At 58.0% G+C, this 17,659-nt stretch overlaps 2 protein-coding genes across 9 annotated transcripts in view; both read right to left on the bottom strand.

The window, feature by feature from the left end:
- FLT4 (fms related receptor tyrosine kinase 4) overlaps positions 1-7,861 on the bottom strand; it is a 59,803-nt gene extending 51,942 nt beyond the window's left edge. For both annotated transcript variants that reach the window (XM_056349505.1, XM_056349506.1), the window contains exon 1: positions 7,609-7,861. In XM_056349505.1, the coding sequence (XP_056205480.1) occupies positions 7,609-7,666 (58 nt within the window). In that variant the 5' untranslated portion in view covers positions 7,667-7,861. The remainder of the gene's footprint in view (positions 1-7,608) is intronic.
- A 3,573-nt stretch (positions 7,862-11,434) lies between these two features.
- On the bottom strand, positions 11,435-17,424 carry LOC130154303 (zinc-binding protein A33-like). Of its 7 annotated transcripts, none has more exons than XM_056350282.1 (7): positions 17,286-17,424; positions 16,521-16,795; positions 15,821-15,916; positions 13,892-14,125; positions 13,468-13,487; positions 12,636-12,751; positions 11,435-12,527 (listed from the first exon to the last, which is right to left on the bottom strand). In XM_056350282.1, exons 1-7 carry the CDS (start codon positions 17,407-17,409, stop codon positions 11,983-11,985), a joined length of 1,410 nt encoding a protein of 469 aa, XP_056206257.1. In that variant the 5' UTR covers positions 17,410-17,424; the 3' UTR covers positions 11,435-11,982. The 7 variants fall into 7 exon arrangements, with proteins under 7 accessions (XP_056206257.1, XP_056206259.1, XP_056206262.1 ...); XM_056350284.1 differs by having other exon boundaries at positions 17,301-17,424; XM_056350287.1 differs by having other exon boundaries at positions 17,291-17,333.
- Between the last annotated feature and the right edge of the window lie 235 nt (positions 17,425-17,659).

The raw sequence follows: 17,659 nt of genomic DNA, 5'->3' as shown, positions 1-17,659 counted from the left end.
TCTTTCTTCTCTCTTTACTCAGACCAGTCTCCCTGAAGTCATTGAGGCATTGGCCTAATTACAACTGAAGGACTTTAGTATTTGGCCCCGTAATAAAAACTTCCTTCCTTTGTCTACTGCTCACTCCACATGATCCCGCTACCTCCCAGCCTACTCCTGGCTACGTCTCCCGAGGCTGGGGCCATCAGTTGTTTTGGTTGATGCTGCTCTTTCGTTTTGCTCTCCCAAGACTGCACCTGTCCCCTCGTGCAGCTGCAGACCGCTGAGGTGGAGCGAGCCAGGGTGGCCGGCGAGGACAAGGGTGGATTGCGGGATGAAATGCAACCCGGCAGAGGGGCAGTGCCGGTCCTGGGGACATGCATGTGTGCAGACACCACACAGGCTGGGAGCAGTCTCAACCATCACCTCCCCAAGGCAATTCCTTCAGCACCTCTTTGAGGATGGGATGGAGTGCCTCCAAAAAAGCCTTTCTCCCCCTGCTGACTGTAGAGCAAGCGCCTTAGGCTATACGCTATAAACTTTTACGTGATGGGGACTGGGTGAGATGACTGCTGCCCAGGAAGGTATAGCAGGAAGTTTACTCATCTCGCTGCAATGGCAACTATGCATCGTACTAGGAAATGACACCATAAAAACCATGTATAATTTTAAACAAATAACTTGCAATATGAATTTTTCTGCATGTTCTGTCTCAGAATAGCCAGCAGAATGCAAAGTCCTGTTATCCCCCATGGGTACCTCATCCCCCCCACAGCCATCTGAAACATGCACTGGGGTTTGGGGCAGGAGGCAGGAGCTCCTGCTTCCTTTTCCATGTCTACCAGCCTTGCTCACACCTGTGGCACTGATAGAGCAATATATGAACACAAATGGACAGATACAGCAATTCCCTTTGCACTAATCTCCCTGCCTGTGCTGCTTGATGACAGAAAGCAAACGCAAAAGGAATTTGAACTTAGCTGAAGCATTTGGTCCCAAGGTACCAGCGTAGTTTGATGACCTAAACCTCAGTCCTGCAACTCATGGATGCTCAGGTAGGTGCCATCCCTGGTCATATAGCAGATTGCTCAGAGAGCAGAGAAACAACTCCTCTGAGTTCCTGCTGAGGTCTTCCGTCTCGCAGGGAGATTTTTAATACTGCTCAGCTAAAACTGAAAGAGTCAGACACGCACCTGGGAGCTTGCAGCTCTAACTACCCCAGGGAACACAAAACTCTGAGCAGCAGCGGACCGATGATCTCAGGGTGGTGTGGCTGCAGCATGGCCTTTGCACAGGTCTGTGTGAGCCCTGTGCTACCCAGCCCTGCTGAGCCAGCTCACCGTGCCCTGCATCCCAGCACAGAGCACAGCGACGCCAGTCTGTACATTGCATGGACTAAAAGTCCAATGTCCAGGCCAGTGACGAGGGCTGCCTGGCTTATGGCTTGGTCTTTAAAAAAAAATACAGTCTCGCTGTACATTCTGCCCTTTTTAAATACATTAATTGCCATGGAAACAATGCTGTTATTGGTATGGGAGCAGCCTGCTGGCCTCCACAAATGCAAGATAAAAATCAATGGATACATTGAAATACAGGCTGTATTTCAGGACCTTTTGTGGTTTTGAGGCTGGTCACCATGGGTAGATAGGAGAGAATGGCTCAGACACCATCTTCTGTGGAGAGAAAGCTGGGCACAATAAAACATGCAGTAACATCTCCTTCGCAGTGTTTATCTGCTCGGTCAGATGTTCCCTTATACGGGAACTGGTCCCAGTACTAATGCGTGTGCTCAGCTCTCGGTACCGGTCATCACTCCCAGCTCCTGCTGAAGCATCCCAGTCCTGGCTGTCCTTTACATCCTCATTACCAGTGAGTGGAAAGCCTCAGCTGGTTTCAGACCTTGGCAAGGTGGCTTGGCTCCATGCCTCCCCTCTCCCCATCCATGGCCCTTTCCACCAGCTCAGATGCCTCACCAAAAAGAAGGAAAAAAATGCCAATATAATACATATATGCCATCGCTTCTTGACCTTGAGAGTCTTTTAAACGGCACTGAGAGGTTTTGTACACAAACCAGCACAAAGGGAAGGGCTGCGAGCGCCCTTCCCTCCCTCCCCGGGCCGCCCCCAAAAAGCCGGTGCAAAGGGCAGCCCCGGCTGCCTGGCTCTGCCCTCCTGGCGAGGGGGAGCGCTGCCCTGTTCCCTGCCGTGCCGCCCATCATGAAGGGGTCCCTGAGCTGTTATCAGGCAGTGACAGTTTCCGCCATCAGATTCCTCCTGTCCGTCAGGAAAGCTAAATAAGGAACGTCGTTCAGGCGGCTGCAGGAAGAGGGGAAATGCAGGGACATCCGGCCCAGCTGCCAATTTTTCCTTTCCCATGAACCACCACTGACCTCCGCCAAGGGAGAACCTGGACACCCAGCCTGGCATCGGCACCGCTCGTCTTCACTTAACCCTTCCCCAGGGGGATGCCCTGGACCCCACAGCCTGCCCAGGCGGGCGGCCTCGCCATGCTGTGCGGCGTGGCCGTGGTGGATGGTGCGCGGGCACTGCGTCACCAGCACTAGCACCGCAGGCTGAGGCGGGTGGACTCGGCCCACTGGCTGGCATTTGCCCAGCTAACTGGAGCCACGGCCAGGAGAAGGCTTAACCCTTCCGCTCCTGCATGAGGGTGGGTGGATACGCCTTGCATGGCGGCAATGGGTCCTGAAAGCATCATTGAGCTACTCCGATTGCTTCCCTCTTCGCACGCACTGAGATTGGGAGCAGGGCTGAGCTTATTTTCTCACTTATCCTTCTGCAGCTGAACTGGGGTTTTCCGGGCTCTGCCCAGAGTCATAACCAGCTCCAGACTGGCTGCTGCAGCCAGCTCTTTGCTCACTCCAGGGCTCTGCCCATCAGTAACGGGGACCAGGTTAGTCTGCAACCCGCTCAGCCCTTTCCCATGGCCCTTCCTGGGGATAGCCCTGGGGTCCTTGCTGCCTTTCACTGCACAGAAGCAGAGCAGGGGAGCAGCGGCCACCTGGTTATTATGTGCTCAGAGAAGTGGAGACCACAGCACTTGCTCAGAGTATCTCTTGCCTTTCCCCACCATCCCATTCTCTGCATTTCCCCAGTTTGAGTCTTTTCCTGACACCCTAACCCGATCCTCCCTCATTAGCACGTGACGTCCATCCCACGGCACCTCCAGGTTTGGCCCACAAAGCCTGTGCTGGAGATCCTTGCCCTGGAAGAAAGGGGCAGAAATGCAGCAAGAAAAACAATTCACACGTGGGAGAAGTTGTAAGATGAAATACAAGTCACTGCCTGAAACCTGTTTCTGCTACCTCAGCAGGGAAATGACTCCAGGAGAGACTCCCCACTTAATATCCTCAGCTTATAAAACTTAGTGGGAGTTTTGCCACCGGCTGCCACGGGGCCAGGTTTTCACCCTCCTTCTGCTGAACTTGCACCTAGAGATGGAGTAATTTGCCGGCAGCCGCTCAACAAAATAAGCGGTCACGCTGTGCTCAAGAGCTTGTGCCTCCTCACTGGCTTGACTACAGGCCATCTCCGCTTCCACTATTTTGCATTAACAATGAGGCACCGCAGATGGGCAATAATACTGTGTGCTGAAAACATCAGAACTATTTTGACCAGAGAGAAAAAGCCCCCCTGGGACCTGGCTAACCCTCTCTCTAACAACATGAAACAAGAAACAAAGGTCTGGGATAGCCAGAGGCAATAAAAACCCTGGAATTAATTTAACCAGTCACTAGATGCCAGTGCAGCTGCAGCAGTATTTCTTTTCCTAACGAAGGGACAAAAGATAATTCCAGCTCGGGCCCAGGGCAGGGCTCAGCTCCGGTCTCCCCACCAGACACTGGGACACACCAGGTGGTCGCAGTCTCTGCCATGGCGCCCAGTTGGTGTGGGACCCAGGGGGGGCTGTGTGCCTGCTCCCTGCTGCCCCTCGCCCAGGTAGAGATTTGCAGGAGCCGCCTGCACAGGGGTAGCTGGGGCAGGTCAAGGCAAAACACAGCACTGGGCACCTCTGGCTCATGGTCTGGGGCGGGAAAGGAGCTTTCAGATTTAACTAACCACCTGTGGATTTTTTTCCATGCAACCCCATGTATTTTTCCACGCACAACTGCCCATGGACCCAGGCAAACATCTAACATCCACAAGGCCCTGTGGCGACAAGCTCCACCACTGCACAGCAGCATGCAACAAGCCACCAGTCCCCCACCCCGCCCACTCCACGTCCTCCCAGCACAGGAACCCACCAGGAACTGCCTTCTTCAGGAGAGCCGTGATTTTGCAGCCCTCTCTCGCAATGCCCCAGCCCGTCTCTCCCAGCGGAAAAGCCCAGTGATGTTTAGTCATTCCTCAAACGGAAACCACCACGACTGCTGCTCCTCCACTCCAGCTCCCCACCCTCCATGGGCCTTGCAGCCTGTGGGGTCCAGCCATGACAGGGCTTTCTGCTTCTCCCCACACCTGCAGGACCCCCCAGATCCCCAGGCTTATTGCAGCTTTTCCCCACCACTGTGTTTAAATACGCAGCCCCCCCAAACAGCTTGGGGCTGTTTTGGTCCAGCAGGCTGAATGCAAAGACGCTGTGCTCATTTGGAAACGCCTCTGCTGCACCAGCTGGAGTGGCTGGGGAGAAGGTGGGCGAGATGGGTGCTATCTCTAGGACTCATGTTGCTCCCCAAAGCTGCTGAGCGCCAGGCAGACCTGGGGACCCATCAAGAGCCCCCTTCTGCTTAGCAGCCATTCTGCAAAGCAACCTCTGGAGCGCTGCGGATGCCCCATCAGAGAAACTGCTGCCTGGCCACGGTCCCCTCCTGCTCCCGTTCCCGTGAGATCCCGTTCTTGCTTTCCCTCCTCAGGAACTGCCCTGGGACGCCGGGAACAGCCTGTTCCCTCCTGGCTGGGAGCACCTGCCCTTCCCATGTCTGCCCTGGAAAACACCGCACCAATGCAGGGCCAAGAGACACCCCAGAGACAGCGATGCTGCGCAGAGCAAGGCCACGGGAGAGAGGCAGTCAGGCAGGTGGGACATGTCAGAGCGAGCCCCCTCCTGCCTTGCCTGCACTGCTGGGGACATTGTGCTGCTGGGGGAGCGTCCCCCTGACCAGACATCAAACTGAGCTCAACAACAAACTGCAGGCAGCGAGCTGCAGGGTTGAGTGCCCCAACCAGATCCCAGGGTGGTAGTTGCAACCCACTCACCCAGAATCATCCCTAAGCAGACAGCGGGGCACAAGGGCTGTGGCTGCCCCATCCCCAGCATCCCCTGGGGACCACAGGCCACAGCCCTCACATCACCCACCTCCTCCCTGGAGGCCCTGGCTCTGCTTCATCACTAACAAGCAACTGGGTTAAGCCAGAACTGGGTTTGTTGTGCACTCATGGGCTTTTGCATGAAAGGGTGTTGCTGAAATGGCCCATGTTTATTACTTGCAATAAAGCAACTGCTTTAAATGCTTTAAATCCCAGCTGTAAAGGCAAATGATGCTGCTGGCACGGTCAGTGCAGGGCTGGCTGTCCAAGCACCCGGCCAGGGAGGTCTACATGATCTTAGAGGGCAGGCAGCGGCAGCCAATGTAATCGGCTTGGGTCCTACACAAGCATGGGCCCTACCCTCACGCAAAGGGCCATATGCTTTTGAAAGTGGCAAGCCAGAGTCCCCAGTGGGATTATTTGGCTGCGGAGTGGTCAGTGCTGCTCTGTGCCCAGAGCATGGTGACTCAGAGAACACGCTTTTATTGCTGTCCACAAAGAATTACCCCGGGATGCTGGGGCTGAACCTCTGCCTGCCGCCCCCACCTCACTGCCTGCAAAGGGCAGCTCCCCAGTTCCACTCCATCCGGGGAGCACTGCGGAGCTGGGATGTAGGGAGAGCCTGTGTGCTCTTACACATGGCCTCCTCTCCTAGTACCAGTCCATTTAAACATGTACTGGGGTGCAGGGACAAGCAGGACACAGAGCCAGAACAGACCTTTCATGATCCTGAGCTAAATATTTCACCCTTCCCAGGTGGAACAGTCTCACATCCCCATCCCTGCTTCCAAGGGAAACAAATATTTGCACTCAATTGGGATTATGGTTAACGAGGAATTTGCGGGTCCTTTACACGCTGACAAATTGGTCTCAGGTAGAATGAAAGAAGAGGAAGCAAATACCCAGCGTAAGATCCCCTAGTTGATCTCAACATCGTGCTTCATCGCCGCACTAATCAGGCAGCGCTGGAGAGCTTCAAAGGTCTGTGCAGCCCTGCGCTGACGAGGCCCACACATCACGCAGCCGCGCTGGCCAGAGCCTCCCAGGCACTGCTTCCCGCACCTCTGGGAGATGAAAGAACCTGAGAACAGCTACAAGATGCTTTACAAATTGCTAACAAGAGAGCTTTGAACAGCTGCAGCTCCCACCGTGGTGCCACCAGCAGCAAGTCCCTTTCTGTCCTGCCTCCTGGAGCTCCCCATGAGCTCTAGCAGCCTGGTGGGTCCTTCGGCCCCATGGCACTAGAACCATCAGCAGCGTTTTGGGCACATCAGGTTAACGGTGCTGCTGCTGGTGATGCCGTCCATACTGTACCTCTGCAGCCAGACCTGCAGCTCTCCCATGAGCTCACTTCAACGAAGCAGCAAACACCATGGGTGACAGCGAGTCAGAGATGAGGGTACAGAAAATTCTATTTATGCTCCCAAAATTCACCTCCCCGCCTTGCAGGCTCCTCACATTACTAACTTTCTGTTGGTCTTGCTCTGCTACAGGCTGTAAATGCTTTAGCTATGCAAGCAGCAGCTTCCCTGGGGGAAGCTGGTGGGGTTGATGCCCCATCCCTGCTGCCTTGGCAGTGCCCACTCAGCTCTGCCCCACGGTCTCTGCTCTCTGGAAGGGCATTGCAGCCCCATCTCTGCTGTGACCCCACGTCCACCTGATCCAAGCCATGGCCAGGGGGTCCAACTCACTGCCCAACAGCCTTTCGCCCCAGAAGAGCTATGGGAAAGGAAAGCATGTCACCGGGATCTGCCTTGGGTGACTTCCCAGGCAGACCAGAGCTGCCAGTGGCTGGCTGGCTGGCATCGCCTGGACCACCGCCTCCTCGCGCCTTCCTCCCCAACACGCTGCCCGGCGCTCACAAATTAATGACACTGTGCATGAAAAAATAAATAAGCAGAGCAGGGAGCCGGCCTCCTGGCTGCCCTCCCGGCCGGGTGCTGCCCCACGCAGAGAAATCCCTCCCGCAAGGCTCCCATGCGGGTTATCCCTGCTTGCAGCGAGCACACCCGCGGCACGGGCACGGTGTGGGCGCACCCACGGACCCGGACCCGCAGGGACAGCAGCGGCGGCCCCCAGCCCGTCCTCTGGCTGCGGGGGCACTGTCACAGCCGTCGGGGACACCCGAGCAGGCACCGGGGCGCGCCCCCGCAGGCGCCGGGGGAGCCCGGGGCGGGCAGCTCCGGGGCACGGCACGTCCCCGCCCGGGATGGGGACGCCGCGGCAGGCAGCGCGGGTCCCTGCGGGATCTGGGGACAGCGGGCGGCAGCGCCGGGTCCCGTCCCGTCCCGCCGCGGCGGCCCCCGTCCCCGGCGCGCCCGCAGGTGCGGGCGGCGGGCAGAGCGGGCAGCCCGGCAGCGCTCACCTGCCTCCGAGACAATGCCGAGCCAGAGCCAGAGGGGCAGCGTGCAAACTCTCTTCATCTCCGGGGCTGCGGGCAGGTCCGTGCGGGGCGGCGCGCAGCGATGCGGAGCGGTGCGGAGCGCCCCGCGCCCGAGCTCTGGTCCCGCCGCGCCCCAGCTGCGGCAACGCGCGGCGGCGGGCGGGGAGCACCGGGGCCGCTTCCTTTTCCTCCGCCTGCCCGGGCCGCCCGCCGCCCTCCGCCGAGCCCGCGGGGCGCCGGGCGGGCGGCGGGGCGGGGCGGGCCGGCCGGGGCGGGGCGGGCGGCGGGGGGGCGCACCTGCGGCTCCGGGCACGGCGGGGTGTCTGCACCCCCCCGCCTACCGGGGTGCGGGCATCCCCCCGCACCTGTGCGCGTGGGCGCGCGTCCCCCTGCAGCTGGGTGCGTGTCCCGCACCTGTGCGCGTGGGTGTGAACAACCCTGCAGCTGGGTGCGGGTGTGTCCCGCACCTGTGCGCGTGGGTGTGCATCGTCCCCGCCCCACATACACAGGAGCACCTCAGCACCTGTGTGCACATTCATGTGAGCACACCCCCTGCGCGCCTGTGTGCGCCCCTGTACATCCCGCCAGCACCTGTGTGCACGCGCGTCACCCCTGTTGTGTGCACTTGCCTGCGTGCAAATGCCCACACATCTCCTTCTTGCTCGTGCGTGTCTTGGGCGCACATCCCAACCTCTCAGACCAGAGGGAACGTACACAAATAACCTGTCACAGCCGCGTGCACAGACCTGACATGAACATCCACATTCGCACCCGCCTGCACACAAATAACCTCTCACAGCCGTGTGCACAGACCAGACGTGAACATCCACATTCACACCTGCTCGCACACACACTTTCATGCCTGCATGCGCCCCCTCCACAGCCCACGCCTCACACCTGTACGCACACAGCCAGACACACAGTCCTGCACACATCTCCTGAACCTCCACTCCTCCTGCACCCCCCAGGGGCACGCAAAGATGCACACGCGCTTTTTCACACCTGCGTGCACACACTTGCGCCCCTACTCATTTGGGGGTGCACTAGCAGTCCCCACTCACGCCAGTCATCCGTGCAGGCTGCCAGCAGCGTGGAGCAGCCGTGTTACTCCCCCGGCGCTGCGTACACGTGGCACACCCCCCCCTCTCTGGCAGGTGTATACCGAAACCCATGCCCACAACCGTGCCGCTGGCAGCAGAATGGGTCCACGCATGCCAGTGGCACTGCCCCCACACCGCTGCCACTGCCAGCGACAGCGGCTCCGGCTCGGTACGAACCGACTGCGAACACACTGCAGATGGAGGTGATGGCAGAGCTTTGGGAGTGAGGTGGCACAGCCCCACCAGCTGCCTGTCACCCAACAAGCACCGAATAGGTAATTTAACACAGCCTCGCGCTTTGTCCCAGAGGGTTATTAATTACGCACGCTTGCAGGCAGTGAAGAGCGAGCCTGAATGAGAACCATGTGCTCACGGCTTCGAAAAGGCATGAAAACTTCTGGTGCACTCAACTGCTCTCATTGCCAAACCCATGGAAGAAATCACCCCGTCCCTCTCCCGGAGTCCTCAGAGGGACTCCCAAGCCACAGAGTTTGTTTTACCCAACTCCCCTCAACGCAATTAGTGAGTTTTAACCCTGCCAATGCCAGCTCCATTGCTCTTCAGCACACTCATCTTGGACCACCTCCCCGCTTGGTCCCAGAGGAGCAGAAAGCGGCTGCGTCCCTCCATCCCTGGTGGGTGCCCAAACCCCTGCAAGTTTCTGGAGAGAGATTTTAAAATTCTCCGTGAAGATCGGGTGATGGGACAGAGCTGGGGGCCACACGGTGGGGCAGCACTGCTCACCACTGCAGGGCGAAGAGCTGAGGTTGTGGGATCGGGCCCCTCTGTGGTGCCGGGGCTGTGATCCCGGGGAGATGGGGCAGCCACGGGGCTCCCTGCCACCAAGTGTGCCCACGCTGGGGACCACCGTGAGTGGCAGGGGTCATTGTGCACCTGAGAGAGGAGCAGCGAGGTGGCGAGGTGTGGGCAGCGCTGGAAGGATCAGTCACATCGCACCACTGAGGTGCTGGACGCGCAGTTGAAGCGCTACCTGGAGAAGCTGAGTGCGAGAAGAGCAGAGGGTTTGACCTGGGTCTGGGATCCTCTGTCACCCCCAAAATCAAGGGATTTTGGCACTGCCCGTCCATTGTAGCCCTAACGCGGCACTGCACGGGCGGTGGTGGCCAGGACCAGCCCGTCCATGCTGCCATCTAATGGTGGGACACTGGGGAGGGCTTGCCCCGTGACGACCGGGAATTTTCCATCACAAACACAGGGCGACTGTGGGACTGAAGGGACCTTTCCATTGTTGTCGCCCTGGGAAACAAAAGGATCTTATTTTAAACTCTTGTCCCCCTTCCAGCACGTGGGGGGACCCAAGGAAGCAAAGGCTTCCCCGAAGCACAGTATAAAGACCGAGACACACCACAGCGGCAGGGCAGGGCTGGGCTATGGGAAAGGGACGCGGGGGTGGCTCTGAGGACACCCACGGAAAAGACCAAGGTAACCTGCAAGGAAAATACAGCCTGGTCCTGGGGGCAGATGGCGAGAGTCAGCCCTGGCAGGTGCAGAGCCCCGATGCTGGAGGAGAGAGGGGTGTTTGCCCCCAGGGTGCCCACTCTCCCATCCCCATCCCCTCCTGCCTGAACCCAGAGCCAGGCCCAGCCCGTCACTGCGTTCACACCACACCTGCAGTTTCAGGTCCGTGGTGCTACGGTTAACGCATTTTTCAGATAGCATTTAACGGCAGGCAGCATTTCCTCGCTGGGCTAATGCTGCGCGTACAGCAGCTCAGAGCAGCGTTTTCCCTGCATGTAGGAGCTGCCGTATGTGCTGCGCACGGGGCAGGGCCAGGCAGAGACGCTGTACCCCAAAACACAGCTCTGCCCGGGAGCCGCACGCCATGCCTGGAGGAGGAGGAGATATGCTTCCTCAGGAGCCTGCTCAGCCCAAGGATTTGTGACCGACCAGCAGGTTTCGAGGCTCTCCAGCTCTGCCTTTGCCAAGGGGAAGGTGTAGGATGTGGCGGTGATGGCGCTGGCACACGTCGCAGCGAGCTGCTGGCAGCCCGTGCCACCAGAGCAGCCCACGGCAGCGGTGGGCAGTGGGAGCCGGCAGCTGCCGAAGCCCGGCTGCGCTCGCTGCCTGCCAGACCCACTCCCCCTCACGCTTCGGGGAAGGCTGCCTGCCGCTGCCCGGCCTTGACTCCTTGCGGTTGCAGGGCAGGTGAGGAGGCAATGGGTTTCGGTCCTCCTGGCTGCAGCTCCCTGCTGCAATCAAACCAGCCTCACCTTCCTGCAGAGGCTGCCGGCCCTTGCAGGGGGGTGACAGCCCCGCTCACAGCAGCATCTCGAAGCCAACCGCTCTTTCTTCGCCACTTTTATTCCAGCTGAGACTGGGGGGCAGCGAGAGCACAAGGCAGGAGTCAGGAGAGGAGGCCGAGTTCAGCCCCGTTGCTTAGCAGGGAGGGAGCAGAAACCCCAGACATCTCCAAGCACCCCTGACCCCCAAACAAGGCTGCACAGAGCAGCAGCTCCCCAAAAACTGGGCTCCCCCTGCACCCACCTCCACCCCATGCCTGCAGAGCCCCTGGCTGCTCCAAGGGCAGCGCAGAGCAGGAGCTGGCTCTCTCATGCCTCCTGTGCTGCAGGCAGAGGGGAGAGCCCAGGCGGGAGCAGGGGCCTGCTCTGTGCCCCCACGGTGTCCTACACTGCGGTGCAGCAGACCCCCAGCAGCACGTAAGCCCTGAGCAAGTCCAGCAGGCAGTGGCCTTTCCAACGAACTTTAATGGTGACAAGCAGAGGGCAGGCAGCGCAGTCCCCGGGCCGCAGCAGGTCCCACGCCGCGCACCGGGCTCCCTCTGCCGCCAGCCTGAAGCCCTTCCCCACAGCTCTGAGCCGAGGGAGCCCGCTGCCAGGTGTCCAGAGCACCATCAGGTGCCTCCGGGGCTGCCGTCCTCCTCCTCCACAGGGTTTATGAATGTGAGTACAGAGAAACGAGAGGTGAAAGCGGCCTGTGGCTGTGGTCACCGAACCGCACCATGCTCAAGCATGGAAGGTTGCTCCTCGAGGAGCGCCACGCACCTCCAGGAACACAGTGCATCGCCCACAACCCATGCCACAGGGAAAGGAAGGCAGACAGAAGCTAAGAAGAGACTCGTCCCCCTCCCTCCTCTCAAAACAGAAAGTGAAACAACCCCTTCAACACCCACCAGGTGTGTGTGCAGAACTGGCCTCCAGCATGGCCCCAGGCAGCCAACCGGCAGGGGCAAGGAGCCAGGCTGGTGTCCCCAGAGCACCCTGCTCTTCCTCATCCCTCACAGGGCCAGGTGGCAGAGGCGCATGGGCTCTATGTTGTCCCACCCATCACTGAAGCAGGTGCTGAAGAAGGGGCAGTACCTCTCTGCAGAGACCTGGTGGAAGGTGAAGAGGTGGGACATGTCCCTGGCATCAAAGAAGGTGACAGTGCCCTCCTGGCAATCCAGGAAGACCCCCACTTTCCGGGGGGGCTGGCGGGGAGTCAGGCGCACCGAGGGGGTGGTGGTGGCCCAGTATTCATTCTTGTTCCGCAGGCGAAGCGTCCAGTAGCCATTCTCCGGGCACAGCTTGACCTTCGCCGCCCGGTCCACAGCCTCATTGGCCACCCCCAGGTCCCACTTGGTTTTGCTGCCCACCCAAACCTCCCAGTAGTGCTGGCCGCTGTCAAAGGTCTGCAAGCCCAGGACATTGACACACTGAAGGAAGCGCCGGGGGCTGCTGGGGACAGGCAGGGCTCGATTCCTCTCTGTCACTGCTGTCAGGTCTCTGGAGAACACCAGGTTGGGGTGGGCTGACTCAGTATCAAAGGTGAGCGGGGCAGGAGCTGTGGAGACATCAAGCACAGCATTTTACTGCTTGCATATGCCCTCTGCAGAGCATCTCTGGCTCTTCCACCATCCAGCACGCCCATCCCTCACACCAGTCTGCTCACCGGGGTGGATAGACTGCAGCATCTGTCTCCAGAACATGTACTGCAAGGGGCCGCTGTGGCTGTCCCTGTAGTGCTGCAGGCTGAAGGCAGGCTGGGTCTCAACGCGCACCGAGGGCCTGGGGCAGAGAAAGCGGCAGTCAACCCCTCTGCTGTGCTACTAGTGAGGCATGTAGGAAGAGCCTGGTCAGGACTGCAGCACGCTACAGTGCGTGACAGATCTGGTAGGAACAGGACACAGGCCTCCCCGGCAGCTGTTTGCTCTGCCTGATGTGGCCCGAGAGCCTGTGGAGCAGCAAGTGACTCACAGCAGACCAGCACCCAGCACACCCAAGCAGGATTCCTGCATGGGTGAACAGGCCAGGCTGCACCCCACTGCAACCCCCATGGAGGGAGGGGACAGGGACACACTCCCCTAGGGCAGTTCTGGTCCTCAGCTAATTGCAGCCTCAAGCAAACCTGCACCTTGTGGTCAGTTTGGCAGCCCCATGAAGTTGTAAGAAGCTAAGAAAGGGGAGGGAGAAGCCAAAGCACCCAAAGTCTGTTGCATCAGCCTTGTTCCCACTTGCAGCATGCATGGCTCTTGCACCCATTCCAAACCAGCATGTCTCCTCCACCTGCTTTTCCAGCCCAGCCACCGACACATACGCTCCCTGGGAAGAGCATCCGACATGTGCTGAGGACCACCCCCCACCTGGCACAGCACCAGCAGCAAACTGAGCAATTTGTGATGCTTTTAAAACTAGAGATAAGATCCCTCTTCCGTGTGGTCCCAGCCAGGGACAGAGATAAGCTCCTGAAAAGGAAATCAGCTTCTTTCATGCCAGACACGTACCTGATATTCAGGCTCTCCACCTGCAGTGAGGAGCAGAAAGAATTAGCAGTCACTATCTGTAATTCGTGCAGCTGCACAAATAAGCTCCCTGTCCTGCCTCCTGCTGTCACACAGCACAGAGAGAAGAAACCAACCTACTCAGAACCCCAGTCTGGGGGACACCAACTCGGCACTGGGGCCAAGGCAACTTCACAGGGGTGACAGAGGAGTAAGGCTCCTGAGACCCACCGCATCTGAGAGATCACCATATCCCTTGTGGCTAAAGCCCTCAGACTCCAGGGGATTGGATAGATAATCCAGAGGGATGGCAGTGAGAACGACTTCCAGATACAGCCTAGTGCTTTCGTTTAGGACTTTCCCCATTCCAAATTCAGATCCTGAAACATCCCTCAGCCTCCTGCCAGAGTCAGCCAAGCACACTCACCTCCAGCAATGACACCTCTTCCACCTTGCTCAGGGACTGCTCTATGCGCTCTATGTCCCTCTGCAGCACCGATATCCCCTCCTCCAGCAAGTGGACATCCCTGTGCAGCTGTGCCAGCGACTGCTCTTCTTTTTCACCCAGCTCTGCCAGCACAGCTCTCTCCTTTTCTTCCAGGATCTGACGAAGGCAGGCAAACTCTGCCCGGATCTTCAAGTTCAGCTCCCCAGACACCTTCTGAGCAGAGGGAAAAGGCAGAAGATGAGTCTGGCAGCTAAAACACACAAGTAGGTGCACAGGATGGCTGGGTCTGCCACTCTGCTTAAGAGAGTCCTAAAAATTAGTCTCAGACATACCCACAACTTCTTGTATGGTGAACAGGATGCAAGAACAACTTTCAAAGCAGCAGAGCCAGAGGGAAAGAAAAACAAAACCCAAATTCCACCAATGACTCTGGCTGTGTGCAGGGATTTCTAGTGAAGGTGACAGAGTGGGAACTCACAGCCCTCTCCCACACCACCAGGAGGTTGCTTGTGTGCAAGACTGGAGCAGTTCTGCTTTTTCTGGAGCTTCAGACTCAGCTGTTCAGGTTAGTCAGGATTTATTTCACATCATGCCAGACCCCAGGCAGAGCTGCCTGGCACTGGTAACTTGCTCTTTTTCTCTGATGCTTCTGTCTCTCAGGGCTCCTGTTTGTATGGGAGAGACAGGGGAGCTGCACAAACTAATCTCTGTAGTTAAGGCTGATAAAATTCCATTCAGTTCTTCTCTTCAGAGCTCACTGTTTTCCAGTTGTTTAGTCAGCCAGCCAACCTTGGGGTGCTCTCACTGCCTTCCTGACTGTTTACAAGAGACAGCCAATGACCTTTTATTTTCTAAGTTTTTAATCTTTAAGTGCAACTTTAGCCCTCATTTTCCTGAAATGCACATCCCTTTCTACCAGCAGGAAAACTATCTTCCCCAGAGTACATCCGAAGCTTCACCAGCCAGCACAGCACCCCATCTTCCCTTTGCTCTAGCAGGTGCTCATGCTGACACACCAGAACCGCAGAGGACATGCATGACTTCCCTGTTCAAATAAGCACTTTGATCCTTTACTCTTGAAACACCTCTTGGTTCTTCCACTGCAACTGGACATTAGCTGCATGTGCTTATCTGCTAATACTTCTTCATTAACTTCAAAGGTCTATTCCAAATCTGGCACTGGGATAGAGGTATGACATGGCAGGAAGGGGTATCAGAGACCCTAGTCAGAAGACAGTCTCCCATCAGTTTTATCTCATCTCTGAGCTACTCTTTTTTTTTTCCTTACACTCTCCTTTCTTGGCTTTTAATACTTTTATGTCACTCAAGAAGGAAGCGCAGTCAGCCTGGGGCTGTTCTTGCTTCATTGATCAGTGACAGGCAGGCAGACTGGTACCACTCGAGCCTATAGAGAGCACTCAGGTTCCTCACATCATCTCAGAGCTTTGCCGTGAATGCAAACATGGTCCTTGTTACAAGGCCACTGCTCTCTGCAGCACCAACACTGCTGCTGACCCAGCTCCTTCAGCTTTGCTGCCACCCCTTCAGACACACAAGAAGATTTTAGAGCTTCCAAGAATTAACCCTCTTCCAAGAGGACAGCACTGCAGAGCCAGAACTGGCTGCTCAGCCAACAGCTCTCACTGCTCACACTGTCTTAGCTCTGCTGCACCAATGCACCTCAAACGCTGCATTAATGAGCATTCAATACCTCTTACCAAAGCCTCCACCAAATATTCAGTAGTGATGGGCTCTGGCCTACAGGTGGGGGAGTTTGTTCAGATCCCTACATAGTTATTTATCTAGTTTTACAAGAAGCTGAGCTAAATCTCAGCTGAAGCGATACACAGATCCTCCATGACCATTAACTCAGAGACTGTACAAAAAGCAGCTATCACAGGGCATTACCGTCAGGCCGTTGATAGCTTCCTGTGTTGCATGCTTCCTTTCCAAGAATTTCTCCATCTCTTTCTGACGAGCTTGCAAAGCATCTGCCAGGTGCTTCTGCAGGAAGAAGGAAGAGATGGTGAGGAGACCATTTCATTACTCTGCTGTGATTCAGGAGCAACCCCAGTTCCTGAGGCCAGCATTAGAGGGAGGCTGCAACAGGATTTCTTATGAAAGCAGTGAGAAGAAAGCACCAGATGCACAGGCTTGAGAACTATATATACATGCCCATAATAAAATAGATTTATTTTTAAGACTGGGAGCTCCAGCCTGGGATATCTGTTTGCAGGTGTTTTAAAGGCTGCATGCTGTGAACTGGCTTGTGCAGGGACTGACCCCTCAGGCAGCACACTCAGGACAAACCACCCTCACCCTGGCTGTGTGAACCCTACACGAGAAACAACGAGGCTGTGATGGAAGTCAGACGCAGCAGTGAGGGAAACAAATGCAAGAGAAGAAAGTATCCAGAAACTAGACAGCTGAAGGGAAGCAGGGAGAGGGAAAAAATTGGGAAGAGATACAGATGCCACTACGCTCAAGTCAGGTGAGGCAGGCATAGGGCAACCATGTGCAGGAGGAGGGGATGCTGGGCTTGCAATGTCTGCACAGGGCTCACATGGCACCTGTCTCCATCTTCCCCAGCTGAGCAGAAGCCACTCACCCGCATCTTGTGCTGGTGCTCTGCGAAGCCACAGCGCCGCACCTTCTCCACCAGCCCCGACAGCAGGTAGTGGGTGCGGAAGCCCTGGCTGGGGAACTCACGGCGGCACTGGGGGCAGGAGGGGACATGGGCACAGCTCTCCCAGTAGCCCTGGATGCAGGCCTTGCAGAAGTGGTGCATGCAATCCAGCATGACAGGCTCGCTGAAAAGCTGGCAGCAGATGGCACATGTCAGGTCCTCCCGCAGGCTCCGGTCCTGGCTCCAGCTGGCCATCCCTGCAGGCACACAGGTCCCACCCTGAGTTTCCTGCCATCACCATCCTCAAATCCCGTCTCCCTGGGCTAGGCCAGGCTTCTGCCTCCCCTCACGCTGGGCTCTGCTGGGTGCTCTGGGGCAGGGCTCGGTTACCAGACCTTGGGCAGAAGGCACAGGCCCTGCCCTGGTGCCACACTGGGCACATCCACGCCTGGAAAGGCCCAGCGGGTGGGAATCACAGAGAAGCCCTGGCAAAGGCTCAGTCCTGCGGCTGAGCAGCAACTTTCTGATTCCTACTACTTCAGCAAAACTACTCAGAGCAGCCTACGGGGACCGGCCGGCCGCCCCCACGGGGCCCTGCCACTCCACAGCCTGGGGAGCCCCAGGGCCCGCCGCTCGGCGGTGCTGCCCCCCGGCCGCAGGGGGCTGAGCCCGCAGCCCAGAGCCCGCCCGGCTGCGCTACGCGCACACCCCCCACCCCCCCCGAAATATAACCCCGAGCTACCGCACCGCACCGCACCGCACCGCGCAGCTTGCGACCTCCGCACTTTGAGCCCCCGTCCCACCCCGCCCGCGGATTGACGGCCGCCTCGACCAATCGAAGTGCTGACGCGCGGCCCGCCCCACTGCTCATTGGATGGAAGCTAAGCCGGGGGCTGGGCGGGCTCTGGCACGTGACGTGTTACGTGTGCGCGGGCCCGGACAGCTGCCGGGGGCCTGCGCGCCGCCTGCGGTGGGGCGGGAGCTGCGACCCGGTGCGGCGCGGCACGGCATTGCTGTGCCCTGCCCTGTCCCTGCCCTGTCCTTGCCCCGTCCCTGCCCCTGCCCCTGCCCTGCCCCGCACTGCCCCGCTGCTGCATTCAGCCACGAGAGCTCGCGGAAGC

Source organism: Falco biarmicus, chromosome 8 (assembly GCF_023638135.1).
Source record: "Falco biarmicus isolate bFalBia1 chromosome 8, bFalBia1.pri, whole genome shotgun sequence".
Taxonomy (NCBI): Eukaryota; Metazoa; Chordata; class Aves; order Falconiformes; family Falconidae; genus Falco; species Falco biarmicus.
The sequence above is the reverse complement of the archived record's forward strand: the minus strand, read 5'-3'. Positions and strand labels throughout refer to the sequence as shown.